Below are 17,569 nucleotides of genomic sequence, written 5' to 3'. Positions count from 1 at the left end.
TGCTTAGGTTTATATTTTGTTGTGTTTTTAAGACAAAATTTCATTGGCCTCAAAATCACAGTTCTGCTTCAGCCTCTTGAGTTCTGGGATTATAGATGAGAATGATCATGTCCAGCTGTACTCTTTTTTATGGCTATGAGCTTGCCATGTTGTTTAGTAATAATAAACACTTTTGTTTATGGGACCATTCTTAAATCAGAATTTAAACTTTGAAGGTTTTGTTGTGATTGTTTACCAAAAGCACAGTCAGAGCTTGTCACCAGCAATTTACCTTTTGTGTTTATATGCATGCACACATAATACTGGGGCTTGAATTCTGGACCAGTGTACTTTCCTTTAATTTTTTTTGTTGGAGACTGGCACTCTACCACTTATGCCAAACTTCCGCTTCTGACTTTTTGGTGTTTAATTAGAGATGAGTCTCAGACTTTCCTGCCTGGGCTAGCTTCCAACTCTGATCCTCAGATATTAGCCTCCTGAGCAGCTAGGATTTCAGGTATGAGTCACCAGTTCCTGACTTAAGTCTCTCTTAAAGGGATTGTAGCCACTGTAGATCAATGGGCTTCCCTGAAATTGAATATTAAATTTTTAGAGGAAGAAGTCTAAGCAGGGTTTGGTGGTAAACACCTGTAGTCCCAATTTGAGGGAGGTTGAGGCAAGATATTTGTAAGTTCCATTCCAGTCTTGGCTAAATAGCAAGAAAGGGAGAGAGAAGGAAGTAGAGGGAGAGAAGAAGGGAGGGAGTCTATAATATCTCCTAGGTCAAGGCTTAAAAGTAAGTAAGGCCGGGCCCTAGTGACTCACACCTGTAATCCTAGCTATTCAGGAGGCTAAGACCTGAAGATTGAGTGCAAAGCCAGCCTAGGCAGGAACTCCATGAGACTCTTATCTCCAATTAAGCACCACAAAGCTCAAAAATAGTGCTGTGGAAGAGCACTGCCTTGAGGACAAAAGCTCAAGGCAGTGCTCAGGTCCTGAGTTCAGGCCCCAGGATTGGCGTGCCAGTGCGTGCGCGTGCGCACACACACACACACACACACACGCGCACACACATGCACACACACACACACACACACACACACACACACACGACTTAAATTCCTTTGATTTCTAACACCCTACTGTCCATTGGAAGTTAGGTATTAATATATGCCAAATGACCTGAGCATGGGAAGTTACCTGGTTTTATTAAGCTGTATAAAATTCTCTTTAACCATGTAGACTGTGTTTTAACTCTTAGACCTTAGTCAAATTGTCATCTTAGCATAACTATTGTCAGCATAGCTCTGTATTTAGGGGTAGACCACCTGGATAAGTATATATGAAGATGATGCTAAGAACTATGGGCTGGGAAGGTGGCTCAATGGTAGAGCACTTGCCTTGCATGCATGAGGCCCTGGGTTTGATTCCCCAGCACCACATAAGCAAAAAGAAAAAAAAAGCTGGAAGTGGCACTGTGGTTCAAGTGGAAGAGCGCTAGCCTTGAGCTGAAGAGCTGAGGGACAGCACCCAGGCCCAGAGTTCAGGCCTCATGACCAGACCCAAAAAAAAAAAAAAAAAAACTAAGAAAAAAATACTTTGGTTCTGTGAGATTGTCCTATGGAGCTTGACATCTGTGTTGCCTACTACACAGGTTCGCGTGATGGTTCTATGGGACTCTGGGAAGTGACGGATGATGTATTGACCAAAAGTGATGCAAGGCACAATGTGTCACGGGTCCCTGTATATGCTCACATTACTCACAAGGTCTTAAAGGACATCCCTAAGGAGAACACAAACCCTGACAACTGCAAGGTCCGGGCTCTGGCCTTTAACAGCAAGAACAAGGTACGAACTCGCCAAGTGATCCCTGGAGTCTATTTTCTTTAATTATGGCTTGGGAAATGCAATCTCTTCTCATTTGCCCATGAATGGAGTACTTGCTGTATTACTTGGTTCAAGGCTAGCATTCTACCACTTGAGCCACAACTCCACTTCTTGCTTTCTTCTTGGTGGTTAGTTATAGACAAGAGTTCCACCGTCTTACCTGCCCAGGCTAGCTTTTAACAAAGATCCTTAGATCTCAGCTTCCTGAGTAGCTAGGATTATAAGCATGAACCACTGGTGCCTGGCTTCTGAGCACCTCTTTTTTTTTTTTAAATTTTAATGCGTTTTTTAATTGTAAAAATACTGTACAGAGGGGTTACAGTTACATGAGCAGGGTAATGAGTACATTTCCTTTCAAGCATTGTTGTCTCCTTTATTTTTCCCCTACCATCCCTTCTCTCCCAACTGAGTACCTCTTAAAGGCTCAGGAATGCTGGCAAAGAATTATAACTGAGGCCAATCCCCCCTTGGATTAATCTCATATTTCTCTTGAGTGGACCATATTTGTGGGGTAACGTTGTACTTTCCCCAGACCAGTCTGACTTGACTCTCTCATGGTATGTCTTTATAGGTGCTCTATTTGGGGGGTGATTTTCATACTTGCCTATGAAAACACTGTGTGTGTGTGTCTGTGTGTTGGTCCTGGGTGGGGCTTGAACTCAGGGCGCAGGTGAGCGTGCGTGTGTGCGTGCGTGTGTGTGTGTGTGTGCGCGCGTGTGCGCGCGCGCGCTGGTCCTGGGTGGGGCTTGAACTCAGGGCCTGCTGAGGTTTCTTTTTTTCTCATAGTTAGCACTTTACCACTTGAGACATTGCTCTACTTCACGTTTTTTTGTGGTAATTGGAGATGAGAGTCTCACAGACTTTCTGCGCAAACTGGCTTTAAACTGGATCCTCAGGTCTCAGTTTCCTGTATAGCCAGGATGATAGGCGTGAGCCCCCCTACCCCGCTTAAGTATTATGTTTCTTCTCATTCTTCTTTTCCCTTTCATTGCTACCAGGTCTTACCTAATTATTATGTCAGATCTGATGCTGAAGTTGTTTTTTTTTTTTTTTTTTTGGTCGGTTGTGGGGCTTGAACTCTGGGCCTGAGTGCTGTCCTTCAGCTCTTCAGCTCAAGGCAAGTGCTCTACCGCTTGAGCGGTGGTTATTAGAGATAAGAGTCTCATGGACTTTCCTGGCTGGGCTGGCTTTGAACTGTGATCCTCGGATCTCAGCCTCCTGAGTAGCTAGGATTACAGGCATGAGCCACTGACGCCTAGCAGATGCTGAAGTCTTAAATAGACAGAGCTAGAAAAGGAGAAAAGCTTTTGCAAAATCTGAATGAGGCCATAACTTGGAAAATTGTTACCTTAGCCTCCTCCTCCCATCCACATTTCTTTCCACTTACCAGCTGTCACATTGAGTATTAAGAAAACTGGGCTTCACTTGTGTGCTCTACTGCAACAGTACAACCAGGTGGCGGAGTAGGGACTTTTTCAATCATGAGTGCCTGTAGTATTGCTTGCGTAGTAATACACTGTTCGGCTATAGTCTATAGGGTGAGTTGATAGGTTGATAATTCCTGGTACACTCAATGGGAATATCATGAGAATAGGAGAAGAGGACAGGAAGACCCCATGCTTCAAGGTCTTCCCCTGCTTACTGTGGTACAAATTGAACTGTAACCTGTTTTTCATTGCTCTTGTAGGAACTAGGAGCAGTATCTCTGGATGGCTACTTTCATCTTTGGAAGGCTGAAAATACATTATCTAAGGTTTGATGAACATAATTTTTTTATTTTACCTAATGATTCCCCATATAGTTGTGTGTAAATTATTGTTGACTAAAACACCTGTTTTCCAAAGGTTTGGGCATGTTATTGCACAGGACATTGAAATTCTGAGTCTGGCTTACTTCTTTTTTTTTTTCCAACTTACTTTATTATTGTTTTAAAGGTGATTGACAGCAGAGTTACTTTACATACATCTGGAAGTAAGTACATTTCCTTTTGCATAGGAAAGGAAGTACATTTCCTTTTGCATCTGTTCCCTCATTCTCTCCTATTCCCTCTGTCCCATTTCCACCCATGAGTTGCATAGTTCACTTTAATCAATGTCTGGTGCAGCCAGTGTGCTCTACTGCTGCACTTTTTTCTCTGATTCTGTGCCTTCCCCCAACCTTTCTCAGATGTGGATGTGAAATACACCATATGTAAGTTAAAGAATACAGAGTCAACAAAAAAAGAACAAACAGATTAAGAAAAAAGTCCTTTGTTTTCATATCTTTGGAGTTTGTATATTATTTTATATACATATGAGGAGGTATTTGGGTATTGTATCTCTGTGATTCTCTCCTAAGACTAATCCTCTTTTGGTCCCATTGTATGTGGGTATCTAGAATTCTGTGTATTTTCTCATATCTCAGTATCTTTTTTTTTTTTTAGTCAGTCATGGGGCTTGAACTCTGGGCTTGAGTGCTGTCCCTGACCTCTTCAGCTCAAGGCAAGTGCTTTACCACTTGAGCTACAATGCCACTTCCGGTTTTCTAGTGGTTTATTGGAGATAAGCGTCTCATGGACTTTGTTGCCTGGGCTGGCTTTGAACTGTGATCCTCAGATCTCAGCATCCTGAGTAGCTAGGATTATAGGCGTGAGCCACCAGTGCCTCGCTTTTTTTTTTTTTGCCTGTCATGGGGCTTGAACTCAGGGTGTAGATGCTGTCCCTGAGCTCTTCAAGAGCTCAAGGCTAAAGCTCTACCACTTGAGCCACAGCACCACATTCAGGCTTTTTTCTGTTTATGTGGTACTAATTAATCAAACCTGGGGCTTCATGCATGCTAGACATGCTCTCTATTACTGAGCCATATTCCCAGCTCTCGCAGTGCCTTTTAGATGTAATATAGCAGGGAGAACATGCACTGTCTCTCTCTCTGATCTTGGCTTACCTCATTTAACATGGTTTGGTCTAGTTCCATCTATTTCCCTAGAGATGACATTATTTTTTCTATTGGCTGTGTAAAATTCCATCATATAGGTACCACTCTTTTTGGATCCACTGATCTATTGTGGGGCATCTGGATTGTTTCTGTATCTTGGCTATAGTGCTGCAATAAACATGGATGTGAAGATGTTCTTATCATATCCTGGCTTCAGATGCTCAGGGTAGATGTCAAGGAGTAGTTTGGCTGGGTTGTAAGGAAGGTCTATGTTTAGTTCCTTGAGGAACCTCCAGCCTGCCTTCCATAGTGGTTGTACTAGTATACATTTCCAGCAGCAGCGCAGTAGGGTTCCTTTGTCCCACATTCCCACCAGCATTTGTTGCTAGAATTCAAAATGTTGGCCAGTCTTAACTAGGGTAAGATGGTATCTCAGGGTTGTTTTAATTTGCATGTCATTTATTGGCCTGCTTTTTTTTTTTTTGAGGGGGGGCGGTCCGGTCGTGGGGCCTGAACTCTGGGCCTGGCGTTGTCCCTCAGCTCTTCAGCTCAAGGCTAGCGCTCTACCACTTGAGCCACAGCACCACTTCTGGCTTTTTCTTTTTGCTTATGTGGTGCTGAGGAATCGAACCCAGGGCCTCATGCATGCAAGGCAAGTCCTCTACCACTGAGCCACCTTCCCAGTCCTGGCCTGCTTTTTTTGAAGGGAAAGTTTTTTTGTCTGTCCTGGGACTTGAACTCAGAACCTGCGTGCTGTTCCTGCGCTCTTCAGCTCAAGGTGAGTGCTCTAACACTTGAGCCACAGTGCCACTTCTGGTTTGCTGGTGGTTTATTGAGTTGAGAGTCTTGTGGACTTTCTTGCCCAAGCTGGCTTAGAACTGTGATCCTCAAATCTCAGCCTCCTGTGTAGCTAGGATGCTAGGATTACAGGCCTGAGCCACCAGCACCTGGCAAAGGGAAAAGTCTTTTAAGAAGATTTGAGGGGGCCGGGAAGGTGGCTCAGTGGTAGAGCGCTTGCCTTGCATGCATGAGGCCCTGGGTTCTATTCCTCAGCACCACATAAGCAAAAAGAAAAAAGCCAGAAGTGGCTCTGTGGCTCAAGTGGTAGAGTGCTAGCCTTAAGCTGAAGAGCTGAAGGACAGAGCCCAGGCCCAGAGTTCAGTCCCACGACCGGACCCAAAAAAAAACAAAAACAAAAACAAAACAAGAAAAAAGCCGGGCGCTGGTGGCTCATGCCTGTAATCCTAGCTACTCAGGAGGCTGAGATCTGAGGATCGCGGTTCAAAGCCAGCCCGGGCAGGAGAGACTGTGAGACTCCTATCTCCAATAAACCACCAGAAAACCGGAAGTGGCGCTGTAGCTCAAGTGGTAGAGCACTCGCCTTGAGCTGAAGAGCTGAGGGACAGTGCCCAGGCCTAGAGTTCAAGCCCCACGACCAACAAAAAAAAAAAAAAAAAAAAAAAAAAGATCTGAACCAGGTACTGATGGCTCACACCTGTAATCCTAGCTACTCAGGAGGCTGAGATCTGAGGGTTGCGGTTCAAAGCCAGCCTGGGCAGGAAAGTCCTTGAGACACTTTTTTTTTCCCCCCCCCATGATAATCTTATCTTTAATCACAGAAAAAGCCAAAAGTGGCGTTGTAGCATAAGTGATGGAGTGCTATCCTTGAGCAAAAGAAACTTAGGCCTAAACTCAGGGCCCAGGAAGGACAAAGAGAAAAGGAGAAGGAGAGAGACAAAAAGCAAGAAAGAAAAAGATTTGAGGATGAGCCTCTCCAGATCACACAGGCTTACTGAGGGCCTTCCTTACATTTCCTCCAGTCCACAGTATATTTAGGCATTGTGCATAGATTATTGATTGCTTAGTATGTTGTATGAGCAGAGAAATGTAAAAGGAGCAAAACACCTGTGAAATAGGTAACTGCCTTACACTCTCATTCCACTTTTTCACTCAAGGTTGGCATAATTACCACTTGAGCCACACCTCCACTTCTAGCATTTTACTAGTAATTGGAGGTAAGAGTCTCAAAAATTTGACTGTGCTAACTCTAAACTGCAATTTGCAGGAGGTTTTGTTGTTTTGTTTTGTGCCAGCCTTGGGGCTCCAGACCTGGGTACTGTCCTTGAGATTTTTTGCTCAAGGCTAGCTCTCTACTTCTTGAGCCACAGTTGTTAATTGGAAAATAAAGAATCACTCAGACTTTCCTGCACAGGCTAGTTTCAAACTGTAATCCTCAAATCTCAAGATCTCAGTCTTCAGAGTAGCTAGATTACAAGTAAGAGCTACTAGTGCTTGGCTGGTTTGATGTTTTTGTTGTTGTAAATTTATTATTATTATTATTATTATTATTATTATAATAAAGGAATAGATGGTTACAGTTATGTAAGTCAGGTAGAGAGTTTCTCTTTTGGACAATGTCACCCCTTCACTCTCTCCCATTTTTCCCTCCCATCCCTACCAACAAGTTCTAGTGAGTATCACTGCTGAATTTGTTTACCCTTTTGTCCCTCCCTTTCTGTGCCCCCCAAAACATAAATGAACAAACAAGACAAAAACAACAAAAAACGTTGTTTCCATTCCCTCAATGCTTTTGTTGTTGTTGTTGTTGGTCGTGGGGCTTGAACTCTGGGCCTGGACAGTGTCCCTCATCTCTTCAGCACAAGGTGAGAGCGCTGCCATTTGAGCTACAGTGCCATTTCTGGTTTTCTGAGTAGTTTATTGGAGATAAGAGTCTCCCGGACTTTCCTGCCCGTGCTGGCTTTGAAGTACAATCCTCCTATCTCAGCCTCCTGAGTAGCATGAGCCACTGGCACCCAGCTTGCTTTTTTTTTTTTTTTTAAGGCAGGTCTTACAGTATAGTCTGAATTAGCCTCTTAGTGGAGATCTTCCTGCCTCAGTCTCCCAAGCATTGGGTTTACAGATGTGTAGCATCAGGCCCCACTTTAAAAAATGGATTGAATTTATAGCACTTATAAACAACCTACATGTGTGTTATTTGTCTATATTCAGAGGCCTTTGCTTGTTTGTTTCTTCTGTGATAGGCATTTGCTTGCAAGGCTCTAGGAATTACTAATTTTAAATCCCAAAAGCTTTGAGCTCTACTGACTTTATATGGTATAGATTTGCTAGATTACAAGCATTTAGCATCTAAGGTGGATTTAGGTTATCTGGGATGAAGCCAGTTCTGTGGGTTTACTTTCTGTAGTATGCAATTCCCGTTCAACTGGGGAGATAGACTAAAGGCAGGCAGAAATTAGCTCCTTTATCTAAAGAGAAGTGAAGAAGGTAGTGGCCCTTCCTAGAGATAGAACAGGATGTGGATGTTAGCTTTCTTGCTGTGGGATTATTCCTGGAAACAGCCTGTAATTTTAAGCCTTTCCTACCATTCTGAGTATTTAATTTTAGATTTACCTTTTTCCCTAATTTGGGGAGGTTTTGTTTTTGTGGCAATACTGTGACTTAAACTTAAAACATTTTGTTTTGACTGTTTGCCTGTGGGTGGTACTGTACCATTTGAGCCATACAGCTAGGCTTTTTGCTGGTTGATGGTGACTAAGTCTTGCGGACTTTTCTGCCTGGGATGGCTTCAAACCACCACCTCCAGTTCTCAACCTCCTGAGTAGGACAGGGTTGCAGGCAAGAGCCACCAATTTTTTCTGAGTTGGTCTCGTGACTTAACATTGCTTGTGTGTGATGAAAAACCCTACAAAGGTAGGGAAAGATTCCTCTCCCTCCCTTTTTTTGTGTCAGTTCTCAGGACAAGATCTTACTTTGTAGACAAGACTGGCCCGAAACTTTGGATCTTCCCACCTCAGCCTCCTGTGTGTAGGATTACTGGTTTGATGTCACAGCTATATGTCTTCTCATTGTTTTCAGCTCCTATCCACCAAACTTCCGTATTGCCGTGAGAATGTGTGTCTGGCCTATGGTAGTGAATGGTCAGTGTATGCAGTGGGCTCTCAGGCTCACGTCTCCTTTTTGGATCCACGGCAGCCATCATACAGTGTCAAGTCTGTCTGTTCCAGGGAGCGAGGCAGTGGTAAGTCTCCATGTGCCCTTCCAGTTTACAGTTACATTGTAAAATGAGTTTTGATGCTCAGTTTCTATGTTGTTTTCCAAACAAGTACGGTGATCTGTATGTATAATACAGAATCATTGGTGACAAAGGAGAGTTTGGATATGCAAATATGGCAGTACTAATATGTGGCCATAGAAGTCTTTGTTACAGAAACCACTAGTGAAGATATTAGTAACTTCTGTGTTCTTTTTTTCCTGTTGGTTGTGGATCTTGAACTCTGGGTCTGGGTGCTGTCACTCAGCTCTTCAGCTCAAGGCTAGTGCTACCACTTGAGCCACAGCACTACTTCTGGCTTTTTCTGTTTATGTAGTGCTGAGGAATCAAACCCAGAGCCTCATGCATGCGAGGCAAGTACTCTACCACTGAGCCACCTTCCCAGCCTGCCATGTTCTTTCATAGAGCTCTATGTTCTATTCTGTGGTAACTTTTTTTGCTGGATCTCTTTCTGAATTAAAAGGAATTGGCATGATGGGGTGAGGAAGAATTTATAAAGGGACATGAGGATACTGTGTATTGTTAGGTTTTTAAAAGGAGGTTGCCGAGTAAGAACCACACCACGCACGTGGTATTCAGGTAAGGGGTAAATTTATCGTTCTGGCTGGCACCAGGCCCGGTTGGCACTCCATGTGGCTGGGAAAGACCTGGGAAAGAGCTGGGAAAGTGCTGAGAAAGAAAGAGCTGGAAAAGAGAGCTTCTGGGCCTGGGCTAGGCCTTATCTAGGGTATGGGCGGAGAAAGGTGTGGCCACATCAAATTCAGATGTGACCTCAGCAAGTGCAGATGTGACCTCTTCCAGGTGTGCTAGTTGCCTAGGTAATGCAGGTACTGGGTAGAGACTTTTCTGCAAGGAGGGTGGAGTCTGCTCACCACCAGGAGCGGACCTTACATGTATTATGTGACAATCATACACAATAAAACTAAGGAGAATACTGATTTTAAGTTCATTCTGACTAATGGATGTTACTCTTCAGCCTCTTTTTATTTTGCCAGTCCTGGGGCTTGAACTCAGGGACTAGACACTGTTCCTGAACTTCTTTTGCTCAAAGCTAGCACTCTACCACTTGAGCCACAAGTGCCACTTCTGACTTTCTCTGTTTATGTAGTACTGAGGAATTGAGCCCAGGGCTTCATGCATGCTAGGCAAACACTCTACCATTGAACCACATTCACAGCCCCCTCTTTCCTTTTTTAAAGCTTTTAGCTGTGCTGTGGGCTGTGGGCTGTAGATTGACCCCCATGGCCTTAGCAAGTGTTTAGCAGGTGCTTGACCACCAAGTTGTACCCTAGTCCCCAGCCTCCACTCTTTTAAAGCATATTCTAATTTGGAAGAGAAAAGGAGACTTGTATTTATTTAGGTTTCAGAATAACCTTTTCACATAGCTCCTTGCATCCGAACAAGAATCCTGTGGGAAGCAGAGAGGAAAAGATAGTGTTGATCCTATCATACAGGCAAGACTTAAGACCCAGTATCATACAATTTAATGGGGAAATTTACAGGGACCAAATCCAGGTTTCCAATTTAACAAAGTTTTTTTTTTTGGTTGGTTATGAGGCTTGAACTCTGAGCTTGGGCGCTGTCCCTGCGCTCTTCAGCTCAAGGCGAGCGCTCTACCTCTTGAGCCACAGCGCCACTTCCATTTTTTTTTCTAGTGGTTTATTAGAGATAAGAGTCTCACGGAGGGGCTAGGAAAGTAATGATAGAGTGCTTGCCTTGCATGCATGAGGCCCTGGGTTCGATTCCTCAGCACCACATAAGCAGAAAAAGCTGTAAGTGGCACTGTGGCTCAAATGGTAGAGTGCTAGCCTTGAGCTGAAGAGCTGAGGGACAGCGCCCAGGCCCTGAGTTCAGGCCCCGTGACCAGCAAAAAAAAAAAAAAAAAAAAGAGTCTCAGGGACTTTCCTGCCCAGGCTGGCTTTGAACCGCAATCCTCAGATCTCAGCCTCCTGAGTATCAGCTAGGATTACAGTTGTGAGCCACCGGCACCTGTCCCAATGTAGTCTTTTCTTTCTTTCAAAATAGGCTTTTGTTTTGGGCTATGTTTTTGTTTTTTGTTTTTTGCCAGTCTCGGGGCTTGACTCTGGGCCTGGGTTCTGTCCCTGAGATTCTTTTTCCTCAAGGCTAGTACTGTACCATTTGAGCCACAGCGCCACTTTCGGCCTTTTCTGTTTATGTGGTACTGAAGAATGGAACCCCGGGCTTCATGCATGCTAGGCAAGCACTCTACCATTAAGCCACATTCCTAGCCTGTCCCTCAGCTCTTCAGCTCAAGGTGAGCGCTCTACCACTTGAGCCACAGCGCCACTTCCTATGCAGCTCTTCTTATGTGCCAAGAGACATCTTTGTATCTCAGGGATTTATTTTAACTACATTGTCAGTGAATATGTTTTTTCTGTGGCCCACAGAGAGTAAATGACTTAACTTAAAATTTCATACTATAGGTGAGAGAAAGTGTGATTTGATGTGTGTTTTACCACTCTAATAACACACTTAATTTCAGATGGCGACTTGTAACCAACTGCTGATCATTTATACCTGTGTTCCTAGCTACTTAGGAGGCTGAGATCTAAGGATAGCAGATAGATCTACGGAGCCAGTCTGGGCAAGAACCAAAAAGCTGGAAGTAGAGCTATGTTTCAAGTGGTAGAATGCCAGCCTTGAACAAAAAAGCTAAGGACAGTAACCAAGCCCTGAGTTCAAGTCCCAAGATTGGCACACAAAAAAAATAACAACAACAAGAAAAACAACAACAACAAAAAACCTTTTTGCAGTGCTGCAGATCATCTTAATCATTTTTTTTATTTTGGGGGGGGGGTCCTGTCGTGGGGCCTGGGCGCTGTCCCTCAGCTCTTCAGCTCAAGGCTAGCACTCTACCACTTGAGCCACAGCGCCACGTCCGGCTTTTTTTTTTTTCTGCTTATGTGGTGCTGAGGAATCAAACCCAGGGCCTTATGCATGCAAGGCAAGCACTCTACCACTAAGCTACTTTCCCAGCCCCTGCAAATCATCTTAAGGTATAAAATAGGTGATTCCAGAGTGGCTGGGGGGAGTTCCAGACACACTTACATTCTTTGACCAAAAACATTGGCTGTCATCATGGATCTAGCCTTGCAGAGGGTTTCTGGGTACTTGACCATAGAAAAGTGTGATAGTGTGATTTTTTTTTTTGTTGTTGTTGTTAGTGTTTTTTTTTTTTTTGTCAGTTCTGGGGCTTGAAGTCTGGGCCAAGGCACTGTTCCTGGGCTCCTTTTGCTCAAGTCTACACGCTGTCTGTTTGAGCCACAGTACCACTTCCAGCTTTCTCTGTAATTAATTGGAAATAAGAGTCATATAGACTTTGTTGCTGGGGCTGGCTTTGCATCATGATCCTCAGATCTTAGCCTCCTGAGTAGCCAGGATTACAGGAGTGAGACAATGGTGCCTGGCTAATGATATGATTTTTGTAGGTGCTGCACAAATTCAGTGTTGGAGAAACTCAGGCTAACAGACTACTTACTAAGCACATGTTTTTTGTCTTCATTGCCCTTACTTTTGTCTCTCAGGGATCCGATCCGTGAGCTTCTATGAGCATATCATCACTGTGGGCACAGGGCAGGGCTCCCTGCTCTTCTATGATATCCGAGCTCAGAGATTTCTGGAAGAGAGGTTTTCAGCGTGTTATGGATCCAAGCCCAGACTAGCAGGGGAAAATCTGAAACTAACCACTGGCAAAGGTTGGCTGGTGAGTAAGCCTCCACCTGAGATGGTTGCTGGAAGTGACAAAAATTATTTTCCCTCTACTCATTTACCCTTACTTCTGCTGACACACCACTTACCTGCCCACACTTTTTCAGTAGTAAGAGGCACTGTCTGGAACAGAGAAGGCAGCTTGTTGCCCTGAATGTTCCATATTACGTCTGAGAGTACAAGGCCCTAGTAAAGCACACTGGTTGACTTCGAAATCCCCCAAGTGGTGATAGAGCAGGAAGGATGAGGAACCTTACACCATGGCTTCCAGTGAGTAATTATGGAGTTCATTTCCAACTGTCTCCTGAAGACCTGTGCTTTGTGTACCAATACTTAAGCCTGCTCAGTTTCTCTTAATGTTAAGTTAGGAAGAGGCCTGGCCAGGTGGCTCACACCTGTAATCTTAACTACTTGAGAAACGAGGATGGTGGTTTGAAACCAACCGGGGCAAAAAAGTTATCCACCAAAACTGGAAGTGATGCTGTGTGGCTCCAGTGGTAAAAGCACTAGCCTTGAGCAAAATGAAGCTTAGGGACAGTGCCCAGGCCTTGAGTTCAAGCCTCAGGACCAGCACAGAGAGAGAGAGAGAAAGGGAGAGGAGAGCCCAATTCCCATGAGAACCAATCTGTTTTTTGTTTTTGTTTTGTTTTTTAAAATTTATACAAAGAGGTTACAATTCCATACGTCAGGTAATATGTACAGTGCTTCTTGGTCAGTATCCTCTCTTCTTTTTTTTTTTTTTTTTGTCGGTTGTGGGGCTTGAGCACTGGGTCCTGAACACTGTCCCTCAGCATTTCAGCTCAAGGTGAGCTCTCTACCTCTTGAGCCACAGCCCCACTTCCCAGTTTTCTGGTGGTTAATTGGAGATAAGAATCTCATGGACTTTCCTGCCAAGGCTGGCTTTGAACTGTGATCCACAGATCTCAGCCTCCTGAGTAGCTAGGATTACAAGCATGAGCTACCAGTGCCTGGCCTCCTCTCTTCTTTAATTCAACTTTTTTGTTGTTGTTGTTGGTCATGGGGCCTGAGCTCTGGGCCTGGGTGCTGTCCCTCAGCTCTTCAGCTCAAGGCTAGCTCTCTACCATTTGAGCCACAGCACTACTTCCAGCTTTTTCTGCTTATGTGATGCTGAAGAATCAAACCCAGGGTCTCATGCATGCAAGAATTCTACCACTGAGCCACCTTCCCAGCCCCTAATTCAGCTTTTTATAGAGTTCTTACTAAGACCAGAAATCTTTCTTATCCCTTCTTCCTTCTCTTCTACCCCACGGCCTAGAGGTACTAATGGTCTCTTCTTCTTCCATAGAATCATGATGAAACCTGGAGGAATTACTTCTCAGATATTGATTTCTTCCCCAATGCTGTTTACACCCACTGCTACGACTCGTCTGGAACGAAACTCTTTGTGGCAGGAGGTCCCCTCCCTTCAGGGCTCCATGGAAACTATGCTGGACTCTGGAGTTAATGACAGCTAACTTTCTCCCAAAATGCAGAGTTACACTAACTTCCACCCTCTGTTTCTTTGGTTCTTTCGATTTTTTTTTCCGATTGTGGAAGCTCTCCTATTTTAGTGGGAACACCAGTTTATCTGTGGTCTAGGCACTTCATAGGAAGAAGCTCTGTAAAGAAATCCAAAGGGTGTTTTTGTTGTTGTTGTTGTTGTATTGCTTTTTTTCTCCTTTCAGTAATCAGAATTTTCTTTTTCTTTTCTTTTTTTTTTTGGTTTTGTTTCTGACTTCTCAACCAAACATTGTTGCAAATTCCTATTTGTATTTTTTCTTTAAGTGACACATACTCCCCTGGCTTCTTGAGGCTGAAATAACATAGTTATTCTCATCCTTACTTCATTCTTGAGAGGTAGGGCTTCTTTATAATTATGTGGTATCTGTCAGACTTTCTGTGAAAGTTTGGGAGCCATGTGAGTATGCGCGTGTATGCGTGTGAACCTGTGTACCTGTGGGTACTGTGTGTCACTGAAATTACCTGGAGTGAGGATTACTTGTAATTAAAATATTTATAAAAGAAACAACTTATTCACAGAGTCCAGCTTTGGGTTTGGCCTGTATCTCGTTTTTATAAGTTTTAATCAACATGATTGTAGGAAGCAAAAATCAGAAAGAGAAACAAATAAATCACTGGTAACACCTTTGAGTTAGCTAGCTCACAGGCTGCCTGGCGCCTTCCATGTCAGGACTCCAATGCAGCCCTACTGTCATCCCATCAGGGTGTTCCCCATGTGAGAATTTTGTGGGTGTGTCCCTTCCACTTCCCAAGCTCCCATCTGACTAGCCAGTGGCCATTCCTCCAAAACAGGTGCAGCTCTGCAGGCTGCGGAAGCTTCATAGGATTTGGTGAGGAGAATCCTCTTCCTAATATTCCTTTCCCCTCAAGCAAGACCTGGTCTAGCATTGTCAAACCCTAGGGCTGGGAGGGCTTCAAGTCTGCTAAGGTTCCCAAACACAGTTCCCTTGGCTTGAAGGAAAAAGCTTTTCCCTTACCATTCTCCTAATCTCCTGTGGGTTTTGCTGTTGTTTGCTAAATTGGCTTCAGGCCAGGAGCATGGTGGTGAGCAGGGGGGTTATCTGTGTGTAGTGAGTGCTTCATGTATGGAGTATTTGTTTTCTCAATGCAGTGGGGCTTAGGGTTGAAGCCACCTCTCCTACTCTGTTAGCCCAGCCTGGGATGGTGATGGAGTGGCCAGTAGCCTGCATTGTTGTGCATGTAACAGATTAGTGATTTGCCTGTTCCTCCCTTGAACTGTCTGTTTAGTCTGAGGTTTTTAAAATTGCAGGACACTGACTGTAATGTCCAGTTGTTCCCTGCTTTTTATGCATCATGTTGAAGATAACAGCTATTTCCACAGTCTTCCTCTAGGTACATACAATGCTTCTGTCAGCTTCCTGTCCTGGGGAAATGCAGTCATATTCCTGCACCCCAGATTCTTAGTCACTCTCTATTATACCTCTTCTGAGTGTGTGTGTGTGGGGTGCCTGCTGGGGAAGGAAAATAGCCTACCCTAACCTTGGGGCACACAGCATTATCCCGCAGGTTCTGGAATTCTCATCTTTTAACCTAGAAAAATAGGTGCTATAAACAGGGAATTAAGCAAAATGCTGGTTGCTATAAATCTTTTTGTCTTAATTTTTTTCTATTATTAAACTACAGTCTGTAGATTTCTTAGTTCTCACAGAACTTCTATCATTTGAAACTGACTTGTATATTTAAAACAAAAAAAAAAAATCTTTAAGTAGGATGTTTTGTACTGTTGCCAGACCCTCTTCAATGATGGGTAATGCGTTTGATTGTTTGAAATTTTGTTTTTAAAAATGTAGCATTTTTTTGCCAAGGAAAATAAATAAATATTATTTCAGTGCAGAATGGCTTAAATGAGTGTGTGTAGTCACGAGGCTTCAGGGAAAAGACCTTACATGGTTGGTTGAAGGTACACTGGGATTGTTCAAGGTTAGAAGCAGGGATACATATAAGGCTGCTTGCTCCCTTACTTCCTAGCATTGGCTCAAGATCAGTTGCTCTGTGGATCCAGTTGAAAATGGCTATATCCACCGGGCACCTGTGGCTCATACCTGTAATCCTAGCTACTCAGGAGGCTGAGATCTGAGGATCACGGTTCAAAGCTAGCCCAGGCAGGAAAGTCTGTGAGACTTTTTTTTTTTTTTTTTTTTTTGTTGGTCATGGGTCTTGAACTCTGGGCCTGAGCGCTGTCCCTCAGCTCTTCAGCTCAATGCTAGTGCTCTACCACTTGAGCTACAGTGCCACTTCTGGTTTTCTGCTAGTTTATTGGAGATAAGAGTTTCACGAGTTTCCTGCCCGGGCTGGCTTTTTTTTTTTTTTTTTTTGTCGGTCGTGGGGCTTGAACTCTGGGCCTGGGCGCTGTCCCTCAGCTCTTCAGCTCAAGGCGAGCGCTCTACCACTTGAGCTACAGCACCACTTCCGGTTTTTCTGGTGGTTTATTGGAGATAGGAGTCTCACGGTCTCTCCTGCCCGGGCTGGCTTTGAACCGCGATCCTCAGATCTCAGCCTCCTGAGTAGCTAGGATTACAGGCGTGAGCCACCAGCGCCCGGCTCCCGGGCTGGCTTTGAACCGTGATCCTCAGATCTCTCCTGAGTAGCTAGGATTACAGGTGTGAGCCACCGGTGCCTGGCTCGTAAGACTCTTATTTCCAATAAACCACTAGAAGAAAACCAGAAGTGGTACTGTGGCTCAAGTGGTAGAGTACTTGTCTTGACCTGAAGAGCACAGGGACAGTGCCCAAGCCCAGAGTTAAAGCCCCATGACTGACAAAAAAAGAAAAAAGAAAATGTCTACATCCAAGGGAAGTAGTATAGTACCTGGAAAGAAAAAAATCCAGTGGCTAAAAATGGAGAGATGCTTTGCTCTGAGTCTGCATTTGTACCAGTCAACCAGTTCCTCTGACATAAATCAAGGTTAATGATAGGCTTTGCCTACTTCAGTGGATATTCTACTTCAGTGGATATTCCCCCAAGAATGACCAAAAGTGGCTGTGCTGTGCCCTGGGAAACATGCCATATTTTTGCAGTTGGAACTGTAGCTCTTCACTGCTGTTTATAAGGTGAGGGCATGGTGGCTACAGAGAGTGATGCCTGATAGAAGCTATAGCTGAAAGAGGCAGACGACTGGGTATGGCACCTTCATGCCATCATCGATGTCTGGATGCTCTGCCACTTGAGCCTGGCAAGGCAGTGCTTATTACTCTGCCACATGGCACTTGTTCCTTTCCTGAGCAAGGTCACAACTACTCTTCACACCTACCTTAGACTGGTTCAGAACATGACTCATTGGGCTGGGAATGTGGCTTAGTGGAAGAGTGCTTGCCTAGCATGCATGAAGCCCTCAGTTTGATTCCTCACTGCCCACATACACAGAAAAAGCCGGAAGTGGCTGTGGCTTAAGTGGTAAAGTGCTAGCCTAGAGCAAAAGAAGCTCAGGGACAGTGCCCAAAGCCCTGA

At 44.3% G+C, this 17,569-nt stretch overlaps 1 protein-coding gene across 2 annotated transcripts in view; it reads left to right on the top strand.

The window, feature by feature from the left end:
- Positions 1 to 15,967, top strand: part of Dcaf12 (DDB1 and CUL4 associated factor 12) — a 34,612-nt gene extending 18,645 nt beyond the window's left edge. For both annotated transcript variants that reach the window (XM_070008857.1, XM_070008866.1), the window contains exons 5-9: positions 1,634 to 1,827; positions 3,554 to 3,619; positions 8,656 to 8,818; positions 12,397 to 12,575; positions 13,887 to 15,967. In XM_070008857.1, coding sequence (XP_069864958.1) covers positions 1,634 to 1,827; positions 3,554 to 3,619; positions 8,656 to 8,818; positions 12,397 to 12,575; positions 13,887 to 14,045 — 761 coding nt within the window. In that variant the 3' untranslated portion in view covers positions 14,046 to 15,967. The remainder of the gene's footprint in view (positions 1 to 1,633; positions 1,828 to 3,553; positions 3,620 to 8,655; positions 8,819 to 12,396; positions 12,576 to 13,886) is intronic.
- Positions 15,968 to 17,569: the final 1,602 nt, after the last annotated feature.

This window comes from Dipodomys merriami, unplaced genomic scaffold, assembly GCF_024711535.1.
Source record: "Dipodomys merriami isolate MVZ:Mamm:240054 unplaced genomic scaffold, mDipMer1.0.p SCAF_11, whole genome shotgun sequence".
NCBI lineage: Eukaryota > Metazoa > Chordata > Mammalia > Rodentia > Heteromyidae > Dipodomys > Dipodomys merriami.
The sequence above is the reverse complement of the archived record's forward strand: the minus strand, read 5'-3'. Positions and strand labels throughout refer to the sequence as shown.